Raw genomic sequence first — 25,289 nt, forward strand, 5'->3', positions numbered from 1 at the left:
CTAGATCCAAATTTTAAGAAACCAACACCCAATAGGTGTCATCTGAAGTGAAATAGCAGAGATGACTCTTCTGCATCCAGCTTGGATCACTCCCTCACTCAGGCACACCACCATCAGATCAAGGAGATGCTGCCTTCAGCTTTGAGACTGTATGGGAAATCACAGCTTGAACCTCTGATTAATCAGCTGAGGCAAGTGTTGGGTCAGCTGCGGGAGCACAGGTGAGAGTAATCTAGCTGTGCTCCCAGAAGGGGTGGACCTCGACTCAACCTCCTCTGAGACCTCATTTAAAGGCTGACCACCACTGAGGCAGCATCTCTTGGACATTGCTCCCCAGTTGAGACTGCCTCAGCTTTCTGGTCAAGGTATCGATATTGGTGAGTTTCCCTTTGCTAATAACCTTTGACTATTTACCACCATCTTGGTTAACATCTTTTTATTAGCCACCCTTACAGAGACCTTAAGGGTTTGGGCTTCCAAACTCTCAGCAAGCATTTGGATCAGCCAGCTTCCTGCTGGGGAGCCCCCTGCATCACTGCTGCCTATTCTGGTACCGGACCCGCAGATGCTTCAGAGCTCATTAGCATGGACTTCCTTCCTCCCCTCAGCAGCTGCTCCTGCACTCACCTTCATTCCTACTCAGATACCGGCCGCTTCCAGCACCAGCTGACCTGCAAGACACAGAAAGGAAAGGTGGGAGTCATGCAAACGCACAAGCCCAAGGCTGCGTCACCACCACGTATGGCAGCCTCGGGAAGTCAGCTGCAACTACAGCCTTTGTCAGAATGGAAACAGGTACCATCAATTCAGTGTGACTTCTGAACTCACTGCCACCATCAGAAATAGGCACTGAAATCGCTCACTTCACTGCAGCTGGTTACCTCCAAATTCTTTTACTTTTAGGAAAATGCGGACACGGAATTGAAGGACACTAGAAAAGTGACATCTACTTCCCCATAGGTGGTTAAACTTGGAAGCAGGACTTGAGCAAGAAAAGCTTCTCAGCTCAGAATCACAGAATTATCAAGGTTGGAAAAGACCTAGAAGATCATCTGGTCCAACCATTGCCAATACTTCCCGGATAAATCATATTCCATACATCACATCCAAACGTTTCTTGAACACTCCCATGGTCGGTGACTCCACCACCTCCCTGGGCAGTGCATTCCAGTGCCTGACTACCCTTTCTGAGAAGTAATATTTCCTAATGTCCAGCCTGAATCTTCCCTGGCGCAGCTTAAAACCATTCCCTCTAGTTCTATCACTGATTACTCGAGAGAAGAGGCCAACCCCCAGCTCACTACAACCTACCTTCAGAAAGTTATAGAGAGTTATAAGGTTTCCCCTGAGCCTTTTCTTCTCCATGCTGAACAATCCTAGTTCCCTCAGCTGCTCCTTGTAAGTTTTGTGCTCCAGACCACTCACTACCTTCGTAGCTGAAGACGTTCCAGAACCGCAAGGTTTTCTTGCATGGAGGGGCTCAAAACTGAATAGGTCAGACCTCCTTGTCTCCATCATTGCTGTCACGTGGAAGGCTGTCCTTGAAACTGCAGTGACTCATGCATCCTAACTGCACTCCATTGATGGAAGCACACCAGGCATCATCGCTACTTGCCGGTGGGCTTCCTGTGCTGGCAAGGGATAGATTCACCTGAAAGAGTAGATACACAGCAGTTAGTGTAAACTTTCACTATCCAAGGAGGCAAAGGCTTGGTGCTGCCTGTCAAGCAGGCTTCAAGCAGCTTGCGAGACTCATTTGGGAAAGACAGGAGTCAACCAAAGATGTCAGGCACGGGCTCGAATGCAGGAATACAGAAAGAGGTACAAGCCCACTGAAAGCATGAATTCTACCTGTGTTGCTGACAAGCAGCTTTTTGAAAGCTGGATTTTCACCCTTACCTGTCAGGACCACGACTTCTGCTTCCCTGGCACTGCTCTGCAGTTGGCATTTGGCCACAGGGGATGGTTTGCCCAGGAATAAGCAGGAACGCCAACTGCCAGCTGGTGATTCCTTCCTCTTTCTGGGAGAACATGGTCTGGAGAGAGAAAACAGCATGTTGTCAGTCGTGGTGCAGGGTGAGTGACAAGCTGCACCGAGCCCTTGATGACAGTTGCCTGCTCCTGGCAATGCCTGGTTTCTGCTGAAACACAGCTTAGAAAAGCCCTCTGTTTCAAAGATTCATTCAGAGATGCTTCCATTCCTACAGCTTAGCCCCCAAAAGTCCTGCTGGCTACATTCCTCTCAACCATTTTGAGCAAGATGCAGAGCATGTGAGCAAAGGCTCAGCAGCAGGAAAGGACAGGAGCTGGCAGGCGTAACTGCTTTCTGAGGAATTGGGCAGCCATAAGGGAAGCTCAAAAGCATCTCTGACTCTTACGTTAACACCTCCTCGGCCTCAGCTCACTGCCATCTTTAATTTCTAGTGCCAGCAAGTCTGACCAACAGCTCTTCTTACAGGAGAAGTGCAATTGGTTTCAGGTGCGTGGCCCTGAAATCTGGAAAACCCCAGCGTTTCCAGGTACAGGCAGCACAGACCAAGATAGACACTAGCGTGGCTTTCTGCATCTCGTGACTGCCTGCCCAACCAGGAAGGAAATGCACCCTTGTGTGGCTCCTCTGAGCCAGTAGGGCAACTGTTTTTTAGTTGAGTGCTTGGAGATACAATGGACAAAAAATAAACCAATAGAAATTACCTGAACAATGATGATAGGGGCTGGAAAGGGAATTCCTCTTTCTTTACCTTTCAGATGGAAAATCAATGATTGCGTCGAAGTTCCTCAGTACAGCTGCAGGCCCTTCCTCCACTTGTATCTTGCTGCTCTGTGTTGCAACAGGAGAGCTGCTCTGGCCTCTCCTCTCAGCCTGTGCCTCCTGCACGGTGAGCAGCTTTGTGGATGGAGAGACCCACACAGACTTGAGCCCAGGCAGAGAACTGTGCCCTGCAAGGGAAAAACACAGGTGAGACGGCGGAGGAAGCAACAGCACAGCCATCCCAGTACTGCATATCTCTCAGAATTGCTCATCTGAGCCACTGGAAGTAGAGGAGCTCAAAATAACCGTGTGCTCAGTGGTATGCTCGTGGCAAAGGACACAGCCACAATTAAGAGCAGCTCACTGTATCAAAAACAGGCAAACAAAAATCCTAGAAAAACTAGGGGGCTGGGATTCCAGAAAGCTTTGCTGCCACATTTCAATCAAGCTTCACCTGCTGGCAAAAAATCTTAACAGCAGTGATGGTTTTCTCCAAGTAAGGCTTGTGTTTGGACACACTAAGGATCCAGGAATGGGGCACCATATTCTAACCTAAGCCCAGAAGCCTGCTGTCTCCTCGACAGTAATAGAATTTTCAAAGGTCTTGGAGAAGACCTGGATTGGGTCAAGGTGCCAGATCAAGATCAAGCTAATGGAGGAAGACACTCACCTGCTCACTCTCCCATGACTGGTGTGGATTCGGAGCAGAAGATGACATCTGCGTGGCTGATGAGGAATTCCACCACAGCTGACTGAGTCTGCAGCTCCATGCAGGCAGCTTCAATGGCGCAGGAAGATTGGCTCTGCTGGGATCTGAAGAAAAGGCAGATCTTACAAGTCATTTCCCCAAGGTCATTTCCCCAAGTCTGAATTTCTGTAGCCAAAAACTGTCAGGTTGGGCACTGGAGACTTCCGCAGTGGGCAAACAGCGATGCCACTGACGAAATTATCCTGGATCATCAGGGACACAGCTGTCCCAGCTAAACAAGTGAGTAGAAACTGTCATCTAGAAATTGTGCCCCTGGGGTTGGGGGAGAGCAGAACTAAGCATCGTGTTGAAATGGAAAAAGAAGTTTACCTTAAGAGGTTTGGAGCCCACACTATCGCTAAGTTCTTAGCATGCATGTTTATCACCGAGCAGATCCCAGCCAGAGACACCAAGTGTCTTATTAAGTCCCATGGGGACAGTGCACTGGTGGTCAGCACTGAGGCAGACTTGATGACTTCCAAGAGGCATCTGGGGAACACAGAATCACAGAATGACCTGGGTTGGAAGGGACCTCAAGGATCATGAAGCTCCACTCCCTGCCTGGCAGGGCCACCTATCTTCCACATTTACTAGGCTGCCCAGGGCCACATCTAACCTGGCCTTGAACACCTCTACAGATGGGGGATCCACAACGTACCTGGGCAGCCTGTTCCAGGACCTCAGCACTCTCCTAGTAAAGAATCTCCCCCTACCACCCAACGTAAATCTTCTGTCTTTCAAATTAAAACCATTTCCCCTTGTCTTGCTATTATCAGCCCTTTCAAAGAGTTAACACCCCTCCTGATTATACACACAGCCTGTGCCATCAAGGCCAAGCAGTGCAAGCTCTGGGGGGCTTTACAGCCTGATTGCGCAGTGCAGCTCCTCGCAGCAGGCATTTGACTCCAAGTCCCCTTTGCTATTAACCCCATACTATCAATAGCAGGGGAACAGCAAAGGAAAGGGAATTCTCACAACCATTGTGAATAGCTTAAATAAGCACCTCCTGGCACCACCACAAGTGCCATCAAGTGAGAGGCAGGATGTGGCAAAGACATGCCTCATGGGGCTAACAGAAAGAAGACCTCAGAGCTGGGGCAATGCTGCAACCACTAGCCAGGACGCCCAGGGAACAGGTACGTGTCATTTCCAAGACACTGCCCTGAGCTTACTGAGAATTTGGCATAGAGATGCTTAGTCAGCAGAGGGCTCGGGAGCTCCCTGAAATACATCTTGCACAGGGAGCTCACGCTGTGAATGTCTCAGACACTGAGCTCGGGAACCTGCTCTGAATCGAATTCAAGGCTGCAGAGAAGGACACAGAATTGGGCAGAGGGCTTTGGGAAAGACGAAAACAAGTCCAAAGCCACACAAAATACAGTCAAGAAAAGGAAGGACCTCTGCAGAGCCTTCCATATGGTCTCACATCACAGCGAGAAGCAGGAGAGCTCTTGTGGCACAAAGCTTGGGGCAGGAGAAATCAAGGCTGCCTCTAAGATAGTGCTTGCAAAGAGACTTGTGCTCTAGATACCTCATACCTTCAGTGTTCTTCTTTGGACACATCTCAGGATTTCAGTGTCCTTCTTGCAGTGAGGGGCCAAGAACTGAACACAAAACTCAAGGTGAGGACTCACCAGTGCCAAGCATAGGGAGATGATTGATTCCCTGCTCCTGCGGGCTCCAACCTTCTGCATTCCAATTCCAATCTAAACCATTCCTGCTATGGTATTACTTGAATCCTCATTTAAGGCTGGACCTCAACAGGTCAACACATCAGAAATAACACAGTGTGCATCTGGAAGACGTGTCTCAAAGCCCAGAAAATCCAACTCAAAATCAAACTCTACCCTTGGTAGATTTACATCAAGCTCTTTTCCTTGTGTGTGAGCAATACTTGCTCTTTTCAGATGGTACTATGAGCATGTGGCATCCCAAACACATATTTAGCATCCGTCCATATCATTAAGGCTGTCGTCAAGGCAGTTATTTCAGCCTTCTGAGGTGAAGTCCCCACGGCTGATGGTTGTGCTTCCATTCCCTGCTCAGTAGCAGTTACTGCATGTCCTGCCTTAAAGCCTCCTTGTCTCACAAAACTGCAGCTGCTGGTAAACCAGGCGTCTTCTGCATCTTCTAAGGGTTCGTCCTTCAGCTCCGACCGACCGGCTGCAATGTGCAGCTTCAGTAGTTTCAAAGCAGTCATGTCATCCTGGTTCTCCACCAGGGGAGTTCCGCTAAGGAAAGATACTGGGCTGGCAATAGTAGTTACAATTATTTCTATATCACCCTGCTCCACCAGGATGGCCTGGTATTTCGGGAATCTTTGGGGTGAGAGCCAATGTCCACCTTTTGCCTCCAATACAGTAAACACTGCATGAGATATTAAAACTGGTATTCTTTGGCCCACTGTAGATTTATAGGCTTCCTGAATATTGAGCACCAGTGCACCCTGGCTATCCCTTACTCACTTCAAGCTGTTTGAAGTTTACCATCAGTCCATAGCTGTGTATCCATGGTCGGCACCCTCCTGTCATTCCTGGCAACGTATGGAGTTCCTTGGCAGTTTGCAGCTCAGGGGTTGAGCAGATGGCTTCTTTCTTGGCAGTCCTTAAGGTTCAAGGTCCAGCTGTCATCTCCTATCCCAAATATGTCACTTGCTGCTGAGTTAGTTGTGCTTTCTGTCAACCAAGAAACTCAGCAAACTCTCAGTCTATTGTACACAGTCCTTTTGTTTTGGTGGCATCCACATGCTCCAGTAAAGTTCCACCCTAGGATGGAGGATGCCAGGTCTCAGGCTCACGAGTTGACCAGTTCTCAACAATCATTCAGCTGTTCTCACAACCCTGGGTAACACTGTCCAGGTTCACTGAGTCTCTTCTTACTCTGTTAGGGAGAACAGATACACACAAGTACTGGTATGCTATCATGAGGAATTCAGTAGGTTACATTTAATTTAGAAGCATGATGCAATCAAAAGCTCGCTTAAATAAAAGCATACCCTTTTCTTTCACTCAAAATAATAGACCAGAAAAAAATAAAAACAAAACCCTCATCATGAATGTTAAAGAAATTATCTACTAGATCTCGATGGGAAGTAGAAGCACATGCTAGATTTAGGAGCACAGCACTTGTCTCATTATCTGAATGCATCTCAAGGCATGATCCTTGTGAAACTGTGAGAACTTCTATCATTAACAGACGTGTACCGTGCCCTGATATATGGTTAAACCGCTTGCAGTGCACTGTCAGATGTACAGGCTGGCAGCTGTATGTGCTGTGACCAAATAAACCCCACACAGAAATCTTTCAGAATATCAGGACCTACAAGGATTGCATTCATATTTAAAGTAAAAAATTCCTAAGCTACACATGTTCTAGGTTTTCATTTGTTAGATACAACATACCTTTGGAAGTAGGCGCCTGAAAGGGTATGCCTTCTACTTGCTTCTCTGTCTGACTCTTTGAAAAGAGCAGGAGCAGGAAATGCAAAGGGCAGCTCATTTCTTAACTCTGACTCTGCATCAACATCCTCTGTGTTTGCACGCTGCTTAGATGCCACTTTTCTTGTCACTGGAGTTGACAGTGTGAATTCCATATCACCCAGTTGAGTATCATGCCTCGAATGCTGCCAGAGATGGAACAAAAGGTTTTCTGATCACAGCCGGAGAAGTTACTGTCAAAGAAATTCTAACAGCTGAGAAGGTCAGACACAATGCTTATAAAAACATCATACACTACTTGTCTATTGAACAAAAGAGTTAAAACCTCTGATTCTTTCCTAGAATAAGTGCGTTTCTTATAGACTCTCAAATGCCATTTTTTATTTGTTCATGTCAATTCCCCATTTACGATTAACCCTCACCAGCTTATCTAAACATAACTATGAATTATCACTTGGTTTGGCTGCAAAATTTCAATCACTTCACTGTGGATTTTCTTGTCCAACACAGTAAGACTGAACTTCTTTCGGTACCTTTAAAGGTCTGTGTACCTTTAGCCTAACTCCAGAATCTTATGAACTGTGCCTCATCGCTTCCCATTGTGTTTTAAAATCCTCACTGACTCCTTTACTTGTTCCCTTGCTTGCTGTTTCTGTGCAAACCAAACACTGGAGTTAGGGTTCTCATTAAACCAACCATGGCCTACAGGTAGAAGGCACCAAAATTTATGCTTAACATACTTCTTTGCTCAATCTGTATCTCCCTTTGGTCAAGGTCCACTAGATACTTACATATGGAGTAAGCACTAGATACAATGAGAAGCAGATTTCTGGATTAAGTGCTGTATTTTTTCTGTAAGAAACTAGCACTACATCTTCACACACCTGCTTTGTTCTCTGAGTATTTAGATCGAGCGGAGATTCTTCAAACACTGAAGCTACATCAGAAAATTCCATGGATCCAAACACATCTGGCACATGGCTGCAGTCTGGCACATCTTCATTATGTCAGAGCCTTTTCAGACTGAAATGTTCCATTGAGATTCTTTTGCAGAATTAAAAGGAAGATTTCATCAGAAGATTTCATCACTAAAATCTAAATAAGATTGCTTTGCAAGTTCCAAACTATGGCTAACAGCTAATGGAAGCCAATAGGCCAGCAGCAACAACTTTTATATTATGTTCTTAATACTGTAATTGTGGGTTTGACATTCATATCAAGAGCAGAAGGGAAATTACTCTTAGAGCTTCAAGTCATCTTTCACAGCCTGTGTCAACAAGAGCAGCACCTCACAGCCTTTGGTTTGAAGACCCAGACCACAAGGCAGCTAATGATTTTACACAGAATTCCAGAGTTCAAGTCATTGTTTACTTTAGGGCTGCAATTCTACTGAAAGCCTTCAAGTTCATCACACTGAATTATCACTGGCACCACACATAACTCCACGTTACATATGTGATCACAAGCAACCTGGCAACTTCAGACAATTCCAAAGCACTCCACGTGTACTTGGCTACTAAAGTACAGAGAAAGGAATTAACATCAGAAATTGCTGCAGTCAAAACCATCTAAGAATCCAAGTCTCCAGGAAACAAGGAAAGCAAATCCTCTCCAGGACTGTGTTCTAAAAGGAAACAGATCAGAAAGGTGAGTTCTTCCCCCCTTTGACCACCCACTCATGTAACGTCCATGTCATTTCTAAGTATGCTGCCCAGACCAAGACTGAGGATGCTTCAGAAGAAGACCTTCCCTGCTAAGCCAAACAGAACAAGTAAGGTACCAAAATATGTAGAGCCAAACGAGGAAAGGTGCTCTAAGAAGGTAAGCATCACAAGAGACCAACAGGAATGCTTACACAATCCAAACAATGCACAATGTCTGTTCCACAAGCTGCCAAGAGGAATGTGTGCAGTACTCACAGCACACCATGTACATTGCTTACTGCAGTCAAACTACTTCGTAGGACCAGCCCAACTTAATAAAACATTTTAATGAGCAGTCCGAACTGTCTGGATCAGCACGGTTCACTTGGAAGGGACCTTCATAGATAAACCTGAAGAGGTGTGGTGACTGCACTATCTAAACCTTAAAGCATATAGGACCTTAAAGCATAAGCTTAAAGCATAGAAGCATGACCAGCAGGTCGAGGGAGGTGGTGCTGCCCCTCCACACTCCTCTCATTGAAACCCCATCTGGAGCACTGCACGCAGTTCTGGAGCCCTCAACACAAGAAGGACTTGGAGATGTTCAGGCAGGTACAGAGGAGGGCCATGAAGGTGATCAGAGAGGGCTGAAAGCACCTCTGCTATGTGCACAGGCTGAGAGAGATGGGGCTCTTCAGCCTGGAGAAGACTCCAAGGAGACCTTAGAGTGGCCTTCCAGTATCTGAAGAGGGCCTACAGGGAAGGCTGGGGAGGGACTTTTTATAAGGGCAGGTAGCAACAGAATGAGGGGAAATGGCTTTACATGGGAAGAAGGTAGATTAGGATTGGATATTAGGAAGAAATGCTTTACTGTGGGTGTGGTGAGACACTGGAGCAGGTTGCCCAGCAAGGCTCCAATATGATTGCTTTGCAAGTTCCAAACTATGGCTAACAGCTAATGGAAGTCACAGAATCACAGAATCACAGAATCGTAGGGGTTGGAAGGGACCTCTAGAGATCATCGAGTCCAACCCCTCTGCCAAAGCAGGCTCCCTACACCATGTCACACAGGTAGGTGTCCAGGCGGGTCTTAAATATCTCCAGAGAAGGAGACTCCACCACCTCCCTGGGCAGCCTGTTCCAGTGCTCCGTCACCCTCACTGTAAAGAAGTTCTTCCGCACAAATGTGCGGAACTTCCTATGCTGTACTTTCATCCCATTACCCCTAGTCCTATCCCCACGCACTACTGAAAAGAGACCAGACTCACCACTATGGCTCCCACACCTCAGGTATTTATAAACCTGGATCAAGTCCCCTCTCAGCCTTCTTTTCTCAAGGCTAAACAGACGCAGTTCCCTAAGTCTCTCCTCATTGGGGAGATGCTCCAGGCTCTTCACCATCTTAGTGGCCCTCCGCTGGACTCTTTCCAAGACATCCCTGTCTTTTTGTACTGGGGAGCCCAGAACTGGAAACAATATTCCAGATGAGGCCTCACCACGGCAGAGTAGAGGGGGAGGATCACCTCCTTCGACCTGCTGGACACGCTCTTTTTAATACACCCCAGTATGCCATTGGCTTTTTTGGCTACAAGGGCACACTGCTGGCTCATGGTTAATCTGTTGTCCACCAGGACACCCAGGTCCCTCTCAGCAGAGCTCCTCTCCAGCAGCTCTTCCCCCAGCCTGTACTGGTGCATGCAATTATTTTTACCCAGATGCAAGACTCTACACTTGCTTTTGTTAAACCTCATCCGGTTTCTTACTGCCCAGTCCTCAGTCCAGCAGAAAAAACTTTTATATTATGTTCTTAATATTCTAATTGTGGATTTGACGTTCATATCAAGAGCAGAAGGGAAATTACTCTTAGAGCTCAAGTCATCTTTCACAGCCTGTGTCAACAAGAGCAGCACCTCATAGCCTTTGGTTTGAAGAGCCGGACCACAAGCTAGGTAATGATTTTACACAGAATTCCAGAGTTCATGTCATTGTTTATGTTAGGGCTGCAATTCTACTGAAAGCCTTCCAGTTCATCATACTTCATTATCAATGGCACCACAGATACCTCACAAAGAAGCATTATGACATCACAAAGGGGCATTACGACGTCACAAAGGGGCATTACGACGTCACAAAGGGGCATTACGACGTCACAAAGGGGCATTACGACGTCACAAAGGGGCATTACGACGTCACAAAGGGGCATTACGACGTCACAAAGGGGCATTACGACGTCACAAAGGGGCATTACGACGTCACAAAGGGCATTACGTCGTCAGAAAGGGCATTACGTCGTCAGAAAGGGCATTACGTCGTCAGAAAGGGCATTACGTCGTCAGAAAGGGCATTACGTCGTCAGAAAGGGCATTACGTCGTCAGAAAGCGCATTACGTCGTCAGAAAGCGCATTACGTCGTCAGAAAGCGCATTACGTCGTCAGAAAGCGCATTACGTCGTCAGAAAGCGCATTACGTCGTCAGAAAGCGCATTATGACATCACAATTTGGAATTATGACATCAGAAAGGCTCATTATGACATCAGAAAGGGGTGTTATGACATCACAAAGGGGCATTATCACGTCACAAAGGGGCATTATGATGTCTCAAATGGCATTATGATGTCACAAAGGGCATTATGACGTCACAAAGGGGCATTAAGACTAAGAGTAAAGGTTGGAACAGCTTGTAGAATAGACCAATCTTCATCACTTCATCCTCCCATAAGAAAAGAGCAGCTGTAAAAAAGGACACAACTTGCAGGCTTCTACCTCCTTACCTTTCACTTCTAGAATTCTAAAACTAACTGAGAAGTATTAATACGCTGAGTATGGCCTAAGTAAGGCATATTTTCTATTCATTCTACTCCCAATCTCTTGGCCTCTTCATCTTGTACAACACTTTGCCACAGAACTGGGCAGTTCTGGGACACACAGCAGCAGAGGGGATTGTCTTAATCACCTTCCTCCCTATCTCTTTCTCTGCTCTTCAGAACATCCCATGCCTGCTTTCAGCTTCTGCTCACTGACACAGATCAGGTGATGAGGTGCGCAAAGATGAACAAAATCTATATAGAAGTTCCTTAGTAAAAATATTCCACAGCCACATTTTCACCTCGCTACCACTACATTAAAAAGGAGAATCCAATTAGTGGTGTGGGTCATTGATGTTGTTCCAGGGGGAACTGTGGCTGTTCCATGCCCACAGGGTAGAAGACAGACAGTCTTCCTCTAAGCCACATAAAGAGCTGCTTAGTATTCCCAAAGCGAATATCAGCTCTTCTGTTGAAACAAAGTGTCAAATCTAGGCAAGAAAGAACCGAGGAACTGAAGGAACAAAAAGGGTCCTTGAACACCAGTCCCATGGTTGCAAGTCACTATGCAAACATATTGAACCCAAAAGAACATCTGTCCTGCAGGCAACCAAAACCTGAGTTCCTTTTACTTAAGACCCACTGTGAAACATCAAAACACATAAACATGCGATAGTCAAACCACTGGCTGCCTTTTCATGACCCAGAACAGTACTCCTGGCTTCCTGATGGAAGGTTGGGAACATGCAGCCAAAGGGACAGGATCAAAGGCCTCCCTGAAATCTAGAAAGACTACATCCTTTTCCTTCATACACTGAGTCGGTGGCCTTATCATAGAACAAGATTTGATGACCAAGACCGGTTGCACACATGCTCCCTCACCGATGTTTAGGCCACCAGACTGTTTAGCCGGGCAGAGCTTCAGCACACAGAGGCATTTTGACCTGAACCTTGTGCTGAACTCTAAAACTTACCCCCAGGCTTCCTGACTGTGTGGTACTGGCACGTCCTGTTTGGGATGGAATTCTCAAGGGAATGTGCTTGCCACGAGCCTTCTTAGACTGAAGCAAGAGATAGGTTGCCACAACTGGTCGTAATTCTGCTAGAAAACAAGAGGATGTAGATCTCTTCAGAAACATTGTCAGTACAAAGAAAATTTCTGCATGTCTGCCATATTTTCCCCTTGATGTGCAACCTTCACGTCTGATCACATTAGGGTAGTTTCAGGCCTCAGCTGATTCACACAATATGTCTGAGATAAAGAAGCAGACTATTCTCATTTTTGCTTGAAAGTTAGTGTATTGTACAATTGCTGGAAGTGAAAACTAAAGCTGGTGCCAGAATCTCTCTACTGAAGTGAATGGCAAAGCTCCTACTAATTCAGTTTGCACAGCATTTCAGCTGGACTCCCATTTCTGGGGGCAAGTTCCAGGCCAGCTCCAAGGAGCATCGACATTCAGCTGGATTTTCAGCAGCTTTTTGACTACTATGAGAACCGTGGGTACAATGCTTGACAGACTCAGTGTAGTATAATAAGCTTGAATTACTTATCAGGCATTAGAAGTCCTTTGAGTTAAGACTGTGAAAATATCACAGACGTGAACGGAAGAACGTTTTTCCCTTGTAGGTCGATTGTTCTCTTTATTCCCTGTACCTAAAAAAGAAGTAACAGTGACTCCACAAACGATCTCGCCTAGATAAAACTTATATTTTATATCTAGTCTTACTAAGGTTATATGGAAATCTTAACAATCCTTCAAATTCTACCACTTTCTATTTAATAGAAAGACAACTCAATTGCAAGAGACAACTTTCAGATTCAGTTTAATGCCAGAGTACCCATCATGTTTTAAATCTCTTCTACACCTTGGAATGTCATTATTGACATTTATACAGCATCTCTAGCAGCACTCAGTTCAGCTTTTCCCATTTATTTTCAAAAGTTACTGGAATTAATTCATTTCCTGAAGTATTTGTGAACTGTAATTCCCCAAATTTGCTTGGTTGTCCTACCTGACGTTTTGATATTTTCCACCTATTAGTGAAATATTTCAAAGCAGGGAGTTAAGCCAGCATGTGACATCTGCTGTTCACCCATCAGTTTCTGTTTTGAGTCTGCCTGGACTTCCAGATATTCATAAGGATTTCAGCATGGTAGAATATAACAGAAAGGCTGAGAAAACACAATTAAAGGAGAAAAAAGGAATAAATGTGAACTTCAGAAATGTAGTTATTAGGTAGACTATGAAGTTCTGCAGTGGTACCTTACCTCTGAAAGGTGTGAAATATTTCATGTTTGAGAATAAGTGAGTGTTAGAGTCTGTTAATACAGTAAGGTTATTTACTGTAGTAGCGGGCTTAAATACAGAGAATTACTGACATACGTTTATTACGTCTGACGTTAATGCTGATCTACTCTCTCTTCTCTTGTTGTGAAACACAGAAAGCTGTTACACAGTCTTCATCAAGGTGTCCCAGCTGCACGAATAAGACCTATACTGAGGAAACAGCTTTCAAGTCATCTCACAGCCCAATCTCACCGTGGTAGTGTTCTGCTGTGCAGCAGTCAATAATTAGCCATGATTTCAGATGTTTTTTAAATAGTTAGTGTTATGGCTACATATTACAAGGAGTAAACAGGAAGAGTCATCCAACTTCAGCAACTAGTCCCTCTGTGGCAACAGGTCCTGAGTTCTGAATTCAAGTACAAAAGCCTGTCAGCAGATGAGACCTTTTACTAGAGCAGAAGTGACGCTTCTATCTCTTCTTGATTCCTAGTTCCATGGCGTGCACAGCATACTGTGCTGCATGCACAGCACAGATGTTCTTCAGAGCAACAGTGGCACCCAGTGACCAACAGCAGCCATTGTCTGCAAATACACAGCAACTTCCCAGGATCTGCAGCAACAATCTCCCCACACACTCCACTTCACACAGACACTATGACCCTGATTAGACTCAAGCAGCAGACTGAAAACAAGTCAGAGTTTTATATTTCAAGATCTATAATGTGTGAAATTCAGTTACACAACAGTGCCGAGGTGCCTGCGTTTCAAGCAACTTTCAGATCACAACCATGTAAAATAAAAACAAATTCAGTGCAGAAATAGCAAGCCTGTAACTTAATACCCATGAGATTATCAATTTTTATACTGCATTCTGATTAAGTTCTCCGAAAGGAAACACAACTAACTGTTGAATTCTGAAGGCAATCTGTGGGGTCCTACATTACCTCCTGATTCTGGAAGAGGAAATTCTAATAGCAAATGCAGAACTTTGCTCTTCGTAGACATGAGAAGGGCTGGCATTTAGGAACATTCATTTCAGGGAAATCAAATGATGTGTCTGTATTTTTACTACAGATAGTATAGGGAGCAGCCAGTTGAAGAACCAGATACAAAAAATCCAGCCCATTGGCAAGAAAATACTTCTCCTTAAATTCTGTATGCTATCATGGTACAGAATTAGGCTACAGTGCCACATAGGCCAACCAAGCGCAGAACCAAATCCACAAAATACTGGTAGACAAAGCAGCAAAAAGAGGGACAATATTCAGCAGACTGTGCTGTGGCCTTTCTACCCACAGCTCAGCATGTTCTGCCATCCGAAAAGCAAGGCCTCTTGTCAAGCTCAGCTATTTCCCTTCTCAGTGTATTCTAGCACCACTGATACCCACTGGTATCCTCCTGTAGAGTGCCATCATATTGTCATCATCCAAAGGGAAAACCCACACAGCAGAGCATACAGCACTACACCCATGCTCCAAATATCCGCCTGAAAAACAAAAAGACAAGCTTACAAACCTGAAGCACCACAAATGGCTTCCTGACAGACTGGATTGTCTGCCCTTGCCAAAGCCCACATATAGCCCATGAAAAGCTGGCTCTTTCCCTCAGGAAAAAAAGCCTTATCGTCCCAGAGAAAGCATATAACCCTCATTCAATTGCCCTTCCACTCAGCTTAGAGCACTACTAAAACCAGCATCTTCACCTTAGCTCATCACACTGCTGCAGTTCCTTTTACAAGGATTTCACTGGCAAAAATGAAATCAAAGCCGTCACAAGGGATTTAGCACAGTTACGTGTTACTGGCTACGAGAGCTGTCAGCACAGTCACCTGTCAGGCTTTGCTGCTGTTCGGTTCTCTTTATGTAGAGGCACAACAAGGTTCAGACACCTCACAGTGCAATTCTCACTTTGACTGTAAAGAAAAAGGAGGCTTGAAAAGCAGCGTGTGGAAAACAAAGAAACAAGAATTAGAACAACAGTGGGGCCATGGCACTTGTAGGAATTGCTCCGCTTTTAACAGCGATTCAAGAAGGATGAGGGCATTCCAAACCAAACCAGTTTGGACAGATTAACAACTGCAAGTAGTGGGTTCCAAAATTCCAGACATGAAATCAAAGCTGGAAAAACTCTTTGCATTTACATCTCTCAATTTTTAGTACATTGTGCATTACAGTGCAAACAAGTCTTCACATACAACTTGGAAGCTAAAGACAAGTCTGACAAAACAGACTGCACAGAAATGATGGATAATTAACAGAGCAAATTGCTCTTTCAAAAACTTAGTAATAGAAAGATATCTCTGAAGTTGCTGTTTTGTAGAGCCCCAAAGCAGTCGCTTGAGGCAGTTCAGGATTAGCCTGACACAAACCAGCCAGCTGTGTGAACTGAGACCAATTGCACTTTTCTAGTCTGTGGCCACTGACAGCTTCTGAGAGCTACCAAGCGATGCAACCTAGCAGAATTCAGAAGGGAAACCAAGAGAGCCTACCTGAGCTCCACTGCCTTGAAATGCTCTGTGGAGAGGGAAGGGAAAGAGGGGAAAACAAACACCGCTCTACATCCCTCTGAGCCAATAGACGCTTTGCCCTGGATTAGCCCTGGTGCTGCATAAGCTGGGCTTCCTCAACATGTGTACAGGCGGTAATCAAGGCCTGCCTGGAATAACACAAAAAATAGAGAGAAACGTTTGCTTTAACAGAGTTCATGTCTTCTGGTCATAACACTTCAGAAGCCTCAGAGGCTTCTTCTCCTGTGCATATTTTCATTCATCTTAGAGTTTGCTTTCATTCAATGTGACCTCTCTAGGCAAATATTGTCTAACACCATGAGCATCACATAAATGTGCAGATCTCAAGCTGCTCCCTTATCTAGTACCCTTGGCATGATGCTTTATTTTCCTCAGCTGATCATCTAGATTGTGCCTGTTGATTGTGCAACAACAGCCTGTTGATCTCGATTACCTGTGAGTGGCTCTAAATTTGGCCAGGAAAAATCATTTGAGGATAAGTAATTATCTGGGACTCAGTAAGTCTTCCCATGCTTTCATAACAGCAGAGATACACACACACACAAACTTGTGGAACCCCACTGCTTTGCACAATCCTGTGCACACTCACGTGTGTCATGCCCTGATTTCCCAGCCAGTCCTCGTAGGGTCTCTTACTTAGGACAGGAGTGTAGGGGAGCAGTCAGAAGCTGTTTGCATTCCCTGCTGTCTGCTGGGCAGCTTTTCTGGAGATGCTTGGGTTGCTTTGTTTTTCCTTGGGAGGTGGGAAGGAGCTTTGGGTTGGAGGCACATCCCGTGCCAGAGCATCCCGATGGCACGTGTGGGGCACTGATCTGTAGCAGAGGAAGGGGAGGAGGTCCCAGCACAGCTCTGCACCATGCTCTGCCACACTGGGCAGCTTGTTCCTGGCTCAGCAGTGCCATCAGACAAGAAGCAGGGAAGGAAATCAAGGATGGGGGGTACTATCAAACGCAGTTAGTGCATGCATTTGCAAGACAAACAGACCCAGAGCTTGCGGGTTGTTCCTGCTTTTGTAGCATTTGTGTGCTGTAGCTGAGCAAAAGGTTCTGCTGCTTGAATCTTCTTCTGCAAGAGCCGCCTACCGGTAAATGTCTGCGGGGATGTACTCGGTGTGCACTTCTGAAGCCATCTGAGAACCTAGTCATTCTTGCTGCTGGACCCCTGTCTTCTGTTAAAAGCTGAACGGTCCCCAGAGCACCTGTTTCCATCAGCTGCCATCATCCAAAGCAGCCAGCCTTCTTACAGTCACCTGGCCCAAACATCCCTTTTGCTCTACACTTGATTCCTGCAAGAGATGGGAGCTTGGCACGCACACCATCATTCCAACACCCCACCCCAGCAGCAAGGGATCACAGCACTGGCACAGCTGAAACAAAAAGGGTGTGCGAGTTTCCTGTTAGCACTCAGTGTGAACAAATCTACCACTGAGCAACACCGTGAGCTCCCACTCAACTCAGCACAGGTCAACCTGTAACCCCAGCCTTCCCCTATCCATGTGCAAATGCACACCCGTGTGCCACCCTGCCTGCTTTGCACACCCCCATGCACACACTGCATCGTGTGCCCTCCTTTGCATTCACAGACGTGTGCCAACCACCCCTGGGAACACCTACGTGCCTACACCTTCCACAAACACCCCTTTGTGTGCACCTGTGTGCAAACAGCAAACAGCAGAGGGTGCACGCGATTGCATCATTGGTATCACTGATAACCATGTAAAAAAGCACTGGTCCCAAGACAGATTCCTGGATGACACCACTTGTTATCGGCCTCCACCTGGACATCGAACCACGAATCACCACCCTCTGTCTGTGGCCTTTCAACCAATCCCTTATCCACCAGGTGGTCCACCTGTCAAATCCACATCCCTCCAGTTTAGAGATAAGGATGTGGTGGAGGGCCATGTCAAAGATCTTGCTCAAGTCCAGGTCAATGACATCTGTTCCTTCCTTTTGTCCACAAATGCCATCACTCCATCATAGAAGGCCACCAGACTGGTTTGGCATGGCCTTCCCCTGCTAAAGCCGCGCTGGCTGTCTTGGATCACATGCTCATTCCTTATGTGATCAAGCATGTCTTTGAGGCAGATCTGTTCTTCACCATCTACATCAGTTACACATTTGAATCAAATAATTGGTGTTCCTGTCACGAAGAAAACCTCTTTGTCTTCTACTCCTGCTGCACTTCTGTGCTTTCACCAGAAGCAAAGGGAGAGGCCACCTCCTAGATCCAAATTTTAAGAAACCAACACCCAATAGGTGTCATCTGAAGTAAAATAGCAGAGAAATTAAGATGACTCTTCTGCATCCAGCTTGGATCACTCCCTCACTCAGGCACACCACCATCAGATCAAGGAGATGCTGCCTTCAGCTTTGAGACTGTATGGGAAATCACAGCTTGAACCTCTGATTAATCAGCTGAGGCAAGTGTTGGGTCAGCTGCGGGAGCACAGGTGAGAGTAATCTAGCTGTGCTCCCAGAAGGGGTGGACCTCGACTCAACCTCCTCTGAGACCTCATTTAAAGGCTGACCACCACTGAGGCAGCATCTCTTGGACATTGCTCCCCAGTTGAGACTGCCTCAGCTTTCTGGTCAAGGTATCGATATTGGTGAGTTTCCCTTTGCTAATAACCTTTGACTATTTACCACCATCTTGGTTAACATCTTTTTATTAGCCACCCTTACAGAGACCTTAAGGGTTTGGGCTTCCAAACTCTCAGCAAGCATTTGGATCAGCCAGCTTCCTGCTGGGGAGCCCCCTGCATCACTGCTGCCTATTCTGGTACCGGACCCGCAGATGCTTCAGAGCTCATTAGCATGGACTTCCTTCCTCCCCTCAGCAGCTGCTCCTGCACTCACCTTCATTCCTACTCAGATACCGGCCGCTTCCAGCACCAGCTGACCTGCAAGACACAGAAAGGAAAGGTGGGAGTCATGCAAACGCACAAGCCCAAGGCTGCGTCACCACCACGTATGGCAGCCTCGGGAAGTCAGCTGCAACTACAGCCTTTGTCAGAATGGAAACAGGTACCATCAATTCAGTGTGACTTCTGAACTCACTGCCACCATCAGAAATAGGCACTGAAATCGCTCACTTCACTGCAGCTGCTTACCTCCAAATACTTGCAGATGGCGTCATCTGCAAACTTGCTGAGGCTGCATTTGATTCCATTGTCCATGTTGCCTACAGAAATGTTAAAGAACACTGGTCCCAACACCACCCTCCACCTGGAGACTGACCTATTGACTGCAGCTCTCTGAGTGTGACCATCCAGACAGTTCCCTATCCTGCAACTGGTCCATCCATCAAAACCATTTTTCTCCAGTTTGGTGACCAGGATGTCATGCAGGACGGGATCAAATGCTCTGCACAAGTCCAGGTAGATGATGTCAGTTGCTCTCCCATTATCCACTGATGCTGTTACTCCATCATGAAAGGCCACCAAGTTTGTCAGGCATGGCTTGACCTTGATGAAGCCATATTGTTACCACCAATCACCTCATCTTTATTTTCCAAACTACGCCAAGGAGAACGAGACAGAACTCTACAATGCCGTGTCACTACAAACCTGTCTGAACCATTGGCTTCTCTGCATGCTCATCACTAGTCTCTCCTTAGCTTGTGTGCCCACAAACAATGTATGGGGAATGTCAGCCACAAATCTTACCTAGGGGACATCTTTGCTTCAAAATCCCTTGAACATCACACAATCCCTTTTAACTCTCCAGGTCTGCACTTATTTATGTCAGAATCAGACCATATTTCTGTGCTGCTATATCCTTTTCCTTCTGAAGGGCCTGGATACAACTTGGATTAACCTCAGGAGAAGAGTTCCTGCATAGAATCATAGATTTACCCAGGTTGGAAAAGACATTGAAGATCATCAAGTCCAATCGCAGCCTAACCAGTACCCTAACTCTAGAAACCCTACGCTAAATCATATCCCTGAGTACCACATCCAAAAGGCTCTTAAACACAACCAGGGATGGCGATTCAACCACCTCTCTGAGGAGCCTATTCCAGTACATAAAACCTCTAGTACCTAAATCTCTCTAAAAGAGCACAGGTATTAATCTGACCAGAAAGGTTCCTGTTTGTTCATAAAATGTGCCTTTTCTGCTCCATCTTGCATAGGCCACTGGGCACAGGGTAGCTGGGAGACCACAGAACAAGTGGTTCTGTGAGCAAAAGGGAAACCACTGCCTAATCCAACTCCTCCAATCTCTGCACTCTGCTAGGAGGGACATGCCTAAATAGGGTGGCAGATACACACAGGAGATAAATATTTCCACTTCCCTCAGCCAACACTGCTCTGAATATCTATGGGACACGCAGTTGGATGAAAAGGCATTTGACAAAGAAGGAAAAGAAAGAGTTTAGTCTGCTGTACCATTCTCTCGGTAGCCAGAATAACTAACCCTCGCCAGTGTTAGTTCAAAGAATAGGCAGATTTTATCTCCTGACATGAGCAGTAATTCAAAGAAGCTGGTATATGATCCTGTATCCTGCATATTCACTGCAGGCAGGAAAAGACATTATGAGATAAGGGAGATCTACACATCACTTGTTATGAACACCTCATTGCATCAGGAACAGTTTATTACCCCAGTTGTGAGAATCACCTTCCCTGTTACAGAGGGAAGCACGGACATGGTGAGGCATTCACAGGCCCTTTGGCTGTCACTTAGAGGAGGCCTGCCTGCTCTACCCAGCCTCTACCAGATGCTGGCTGATAGCTCAGTACACAGGGTAGTGTTCTCTGACTTGCCAAGTGTGGGTTTATGTACTAAATGGCACAAAGCCACAGACAGGTGTTAACTCTGACACTGCTGACACGGACCACAGAAGACAAATATTTCATGGCACACAACTCTCTGTGCAGTTTTCCTAGAGACAAGCCATACAGCACCCTGGTCCACTCTAACACAACAGCTTCCCTTTGTGCTAATTCTCCTCCAAAACAACAAACAAAAAACTGGACAGGAATGCAGAGATCTACACTGCAATTGAATCAAACCAAAAGCCACTTGCACGGAAAGATAAAACCACACACAAGAGGAGAGTTTATGAAGAGGACCACTCTTGGACTACTTTCCAAGAGGCATCAATTAGTAACTCTCTTTGCTCATTTTTCACACTACTCTACAGTGTCCTCCTGAGCCCCCTTACTCCTGTTGCCAACTACCTAAACTTGTCTTAGGCTGCTCAGCATGTGGATGTTCCCTGATCTTCATATTCACACTTGTGAATAATGAGACTTCTCTTATTTCCCTGGGAAGTAATGCCCACTTTTCTACTTTGACAGAGCTCCTTCCCATCCTAGAAGGGAAAATATCAAGTCAGATCTCCATTAGTCCTTCCATCTCTGCACTGAGCAAAGGGAGCCTTCAGATCTATGCTTAATTCACCCACTCCCCTAGAATTAATGGAACTGTGCTTACTGGAACATATGCTGAAGCTTAAGCACAGTGCAGTGTTTTCAACATGTAGGAATGGCTATAGAACATGCAGAAATTCTGGCTGACCTATGACAGCTTAAAGCACTGCAGAGGACTGTTAACAAGCCTGTTTGGACATCACCTTGAATAAATGACGTTATCCCCAAGTAAGGGAAGGAACAGCTGAGCACCGCGGAGGTACACAAAGTGCCAGAGCAAATTCTCACACTGTCAGGTGCAAAGAAAACTGAGATTTCACCCCAAAAACCCAGTTCACAACAAGGCTACAAAATCCCGGCTGAGAATTTCTGTGTTAGACTTGAAGCTCAAGACTGTACTGTAGTTCAACCAACAATATTTTGTGCAGCATGACCTAAAAAGTTCACAATAAAACCAAAACAAACTTCAATTTCAACTTGATAAATGAACTCAGGACATAATAACAAAGAGTGCTGATCTGGGCAAATAAAAGAGCATAAAGAAAAGAGAGCAGTGAAAAAGCTATCAAGCAAAAGCTCAGACTCGCATCCCTTGGAAGTGAAATTAAAGGCTCTCATTCATTTCCAGAGAAGTCAGAAATGAAAATACCATTACATGCCATACCTTGAACCACTTGATGTCCACCTTGGGCCTGCACAGCTCACACTCAAACGTGACCTTGTCCTTCTGAATGACGCTAATGTCTGCAAATGGTCTGCTGATTTTCACAGGCAATTCTGAGAAGGAGAAAGAAGGATGTGGATTTAGTTGGAATTTGAGCACATTATCATTACTTGTGCTAGATACAATCATGTTACAACAATCCTCTTGATATTTCATGGATACTCTGGTGGCAATATCCCAGTGCATAACATTCTTTGCAGCTGGAAGGAAAGCTGGTTCTGCTGTTCAAGTAATCTGGGACAAGAGCAGATAATCACACCTTGCACCAACCAATACCTGTCACAGTGAGCCTCCCCAATGAATTAATGCCTTCTGCTTTAAAGGAAATGAGTCCTGCATCTTCAAGGTCATCTTCTTTCTTCCCCTGGGCACCCATCGTGATATTTGGTGCAGGCTTCAGCCGCACGCCGTCCTTCTGCCAAGTCCCTTCCACATCCTCATGGGACACCTCCACCGAAAAGGTGACAGTTCCCTTCTCAGGGAATTCCAGGGGCTGCAGACCTTTCACCAGCTTCATCTGCGCACTGAAAGACAACGGGGAGAGGTTGGAGATCTCACACCAGCAGCTGAGAAACAGAATCATCAAAGGAATCAGAGAAAGGTTTAGGTTGGAAGGGACCTTTGAGATCATCCAGTTCCAACCCCCCTGCTGTAGGCAGGGATGCTTCCCTCTACACCAGATTGCACAAAGCCCCATCCAGCCTGGCCTTGAATGCTTGAATAGCATCAGGACTTCCAAAACAAGTTACTTCCCTCTTCCTCTCTGTCTCGCTCCAATTTGTAGGAGGGAGGCAAGGTTCTTTGATATGTGTATACCCGGCGTGAGATTAAGAAGCAACGGTTCAAATGTTGGTCCAACCAGTTTATTATTGTCCTAGCTATTTTTAGGGAGATGGGGAAGGGAAGGTAGGCGATAGAAAAAGTAGGAAATGTAAGCAAGGAGTCTTTGCAGAGAGCGAAAGAGATAGTCACCACCTTGGGTCCAGCGAGGTACACAGTAGGTCCATTGATCTCAGGAACTCGTCTGATAGCCGCAGGGGATGGGAGACAGCCAGGGAGTTCCGCAGCAAGCCGGTCCCGGGGTTCTTCCGACAAAGTTTTCCCCTCAGGGAATTCTCCGTCAAAGGTGTCTTTGGGAGTTTGTCTCCAAAGTCCCCAGTTTAGCGAGGGCCTTTTATCCCCCATTTCGGTGGGGGTTTTTCTTCTTCTTAACAAACACTTCTTTGTAAAATGATTTAAAACTAACTTTTCTGACATTCTTGTCTCACAGATAAGCCAGCAAGGGTTGGAGGTCTCTGTTGCCAGACACAAGATTTACCACCTTCTGCAGGGGTCTGCTCCTCCCAGCAGCACCCCTGGAAAAGACTGCTTGTCTTGTTCCTGCTTATCTTTGCAGTCCTAAGCAGGGATGGCACGATAACACCCACCATTCACCCTCCTGGATAGTTAGCAGTTGCCTGTCAGAGTCTTATCATCAGAAAGGCCTCAAGAAAGCAAACTTTGAGACAATAAAAGAAAAACAGTTCTGTCTTTCACACTCTCCCAGGTACAGTATCTGCTAATTAAGCAACAGCCTTTGCAAAGAAGAAAACTTGTTCATAACCAGGTCCATGGGTGCTCTTAAATGGATCCTTCCAGATGGAAAAAACATTTCAGGTGGCCTCCTAGATTCTACCCCTTTTTGTGTTGCACACAAGACTGAAAAAAAAAATTAATTTTGCAAAGTTCTTCTTGTCATAAGGAAACAAACATTTGGGGAATGGCAGAACCAGGTAAAATTTTCCTTCACGTCAAGAAAGTATAAATTTCACTCTCATGCTCTTGGTGTGCTTTCTGCTATGATTATTTGGACTAATTAAGCTTCTCCCTGATGAAAGCCTAGAAGTATATCACAAGAAGGACCAACTTACCCATGACCTTTTATGACCATAACTGACAATAAAATATTCAGCCAGACTACAGGTTTGAGCAGCTGAGTTGTTTCTAGGATCTCCTGCAATCTCAAGCTTGGAACACACACTTGTCTTTTGACTAAGTGTCTCTTATAGTGCAGTAAAACAACAGGTTTTCACATGGCTATTCCTCATTTACCTTGATCTGAAATCATTCTCAAACCATGCAGGCTCAGTCCAGGGAGAAGGGGAGGAGAGGGGAAGGGAAAGGGGAAGTCAGGTCCTCTAAAATCAGGCTTCTTAGCCTAAAGCTCAACAGCAAATAGCAGTCCACTTCCCCACATTGCTAGACTCCGAGCACTTAAAGAACAACAGCTGACCTCATGATGAGCTCTAACATAGCCAAAGGAATTAATATATTCAAATATTCCCTCAGGGGGAATTGTGGCTGTTCCATGCCCACAGGGTAGAAGACAGCCAGTCCTCCTCTCAGCCACATAAACAGCTGCTTAGTGCTCCCAAAGCGAATGCTCACCAGTTGTTTCCAACTTGAAGGTCATCTTCTGGCCAGCAGCCTCGCAGATGTATTCTCCAGCATCTTTCTTCTCCAGCTGCTCCACAACCAGATGCCGTGTTTTGCCCACAGATTCCATTCTGAACTTTCTGGAGGAGGCAAGCAGTCTTCCATCCTTGTACCATTTTACTTCGGTTGGATCCTGTGCTACTTCACAGCTGAGGGAGGCACTTGCTGCCAGGGCAGCACTCACCTCTTTCTGCACCTGGTTTATAAACACAGGTTTTGGCTCTGAGGGAAGAAAAGAAAAAGAGAAGGACTGAAATGAGACCATCTTGCAGGTTTGTATGTACAGGTTGGAACAGGTTTAGGTTACCACTTGTGCCCAAACTAATAGCCTTCACTAGAGAATATCAGCTCTTCTGTTGAAACTAAGTGTCAAATCTAGGCAAGAAAGAACCCAGGAACTGAAGGAACCAAGAGGGTCCTTGAACACCAGTCCCATGGTTGCAAGTCACTATGCAAACATATTGAACCCAAAAGAACATCTGTCCTGCAGGCAACCAAAACCTGAGCTCCTTT

The 25,289-nt window shown here is 45.8% G+C and overlaps 1 protein-coding gene and 2 long non-coding RNA genes across 6 annotated transcripts; all 3 read right to left on the bottom strand.

Moving 5' to 3' along the window:
• Positions 1 to 510: 510 nt before the first annotated feature.
• LOC146759516 (uncharacterized) lies at positions 511 to 2,932 on the bottom strand. The gene is made up of 3 exons (XR_014932311.1): positions 2,742 to 2,932; positions 1,900 to 2,036; positions 511 to 1,651 (listed from the first exon to the last, which is right to left on the bottom strand). It is a non-coding gene; the product is annotated as an uncharacterized LOC146759516 (long non-coding RNA).
• A 505-nt stretch (positions 2,933 to 3,437) lies between these two features.
• On the bottom strand, positions 3,438 to 13,325 carry LOC146759517 (uncharacterized). Of its 4 annotated transcripts, none has more exons than XR_014932315.1 (7): positions 12,933 to 13,325; positions 12,360 to 12,484; positions 7,822 to 7,981; positions 6,902 to 7,122; positions 5,135 to 6,380; positions 3,831 to 3,989; positions 3,438 to 3,565 (listed from the first exon to the last, which is right to left on the bottom strand). It is a non-coding gene; the product is annotated as an uncharacterized LOC146759517 (long non-coding RNA). The 4 variants fall into 4 exon arrangements; XR_014932314.1 differs by having other exon boundaries at positions 12,360 to 12,487; XR_014932313.1 differs by having other exon boundaries at positions 7,822 to 7,960; positions 12,360 to 13,325.
• A 9,229-nt stretch (positions 13,326 to 22,554) lies between these two features.
• LOC146759518 (obscurin-like protein 1) lies at positions 22,555 to 24,948 on the bottom strand. Its single transcript, XM_085510416.1, has 2 exons — positions 24,729 to 24,948; positions 22,555 to 22,825 (listed from the first exon to the last, which is right to left on the bottom strand). Exons 1-2 carry the CDS (start codon positions 24,890 to 24,892, stop codon positions 22,555 to 22,557), a joined length of 435 nt encoding a protein of 144 aa, XP_085366542.1. The 5' UTR covers positions 24,893 to 24,948.
• Between the last annotated feature and the right edge of the window lie 341 nt (positions 24,949 to 25,289).

Source organism: Coturnix japonica, chromosome 10, assembly GCF_054131305.1.
Source record: "Coturnix japonica strain WE chromosome 10, WE-NBRP24, whole genome shotgun sequence".
NCBI lineage: Eukaryota > Metazoa > Chordata > Aves > Galliformes > Phasianidae > Coturnix > Coturnix japonica.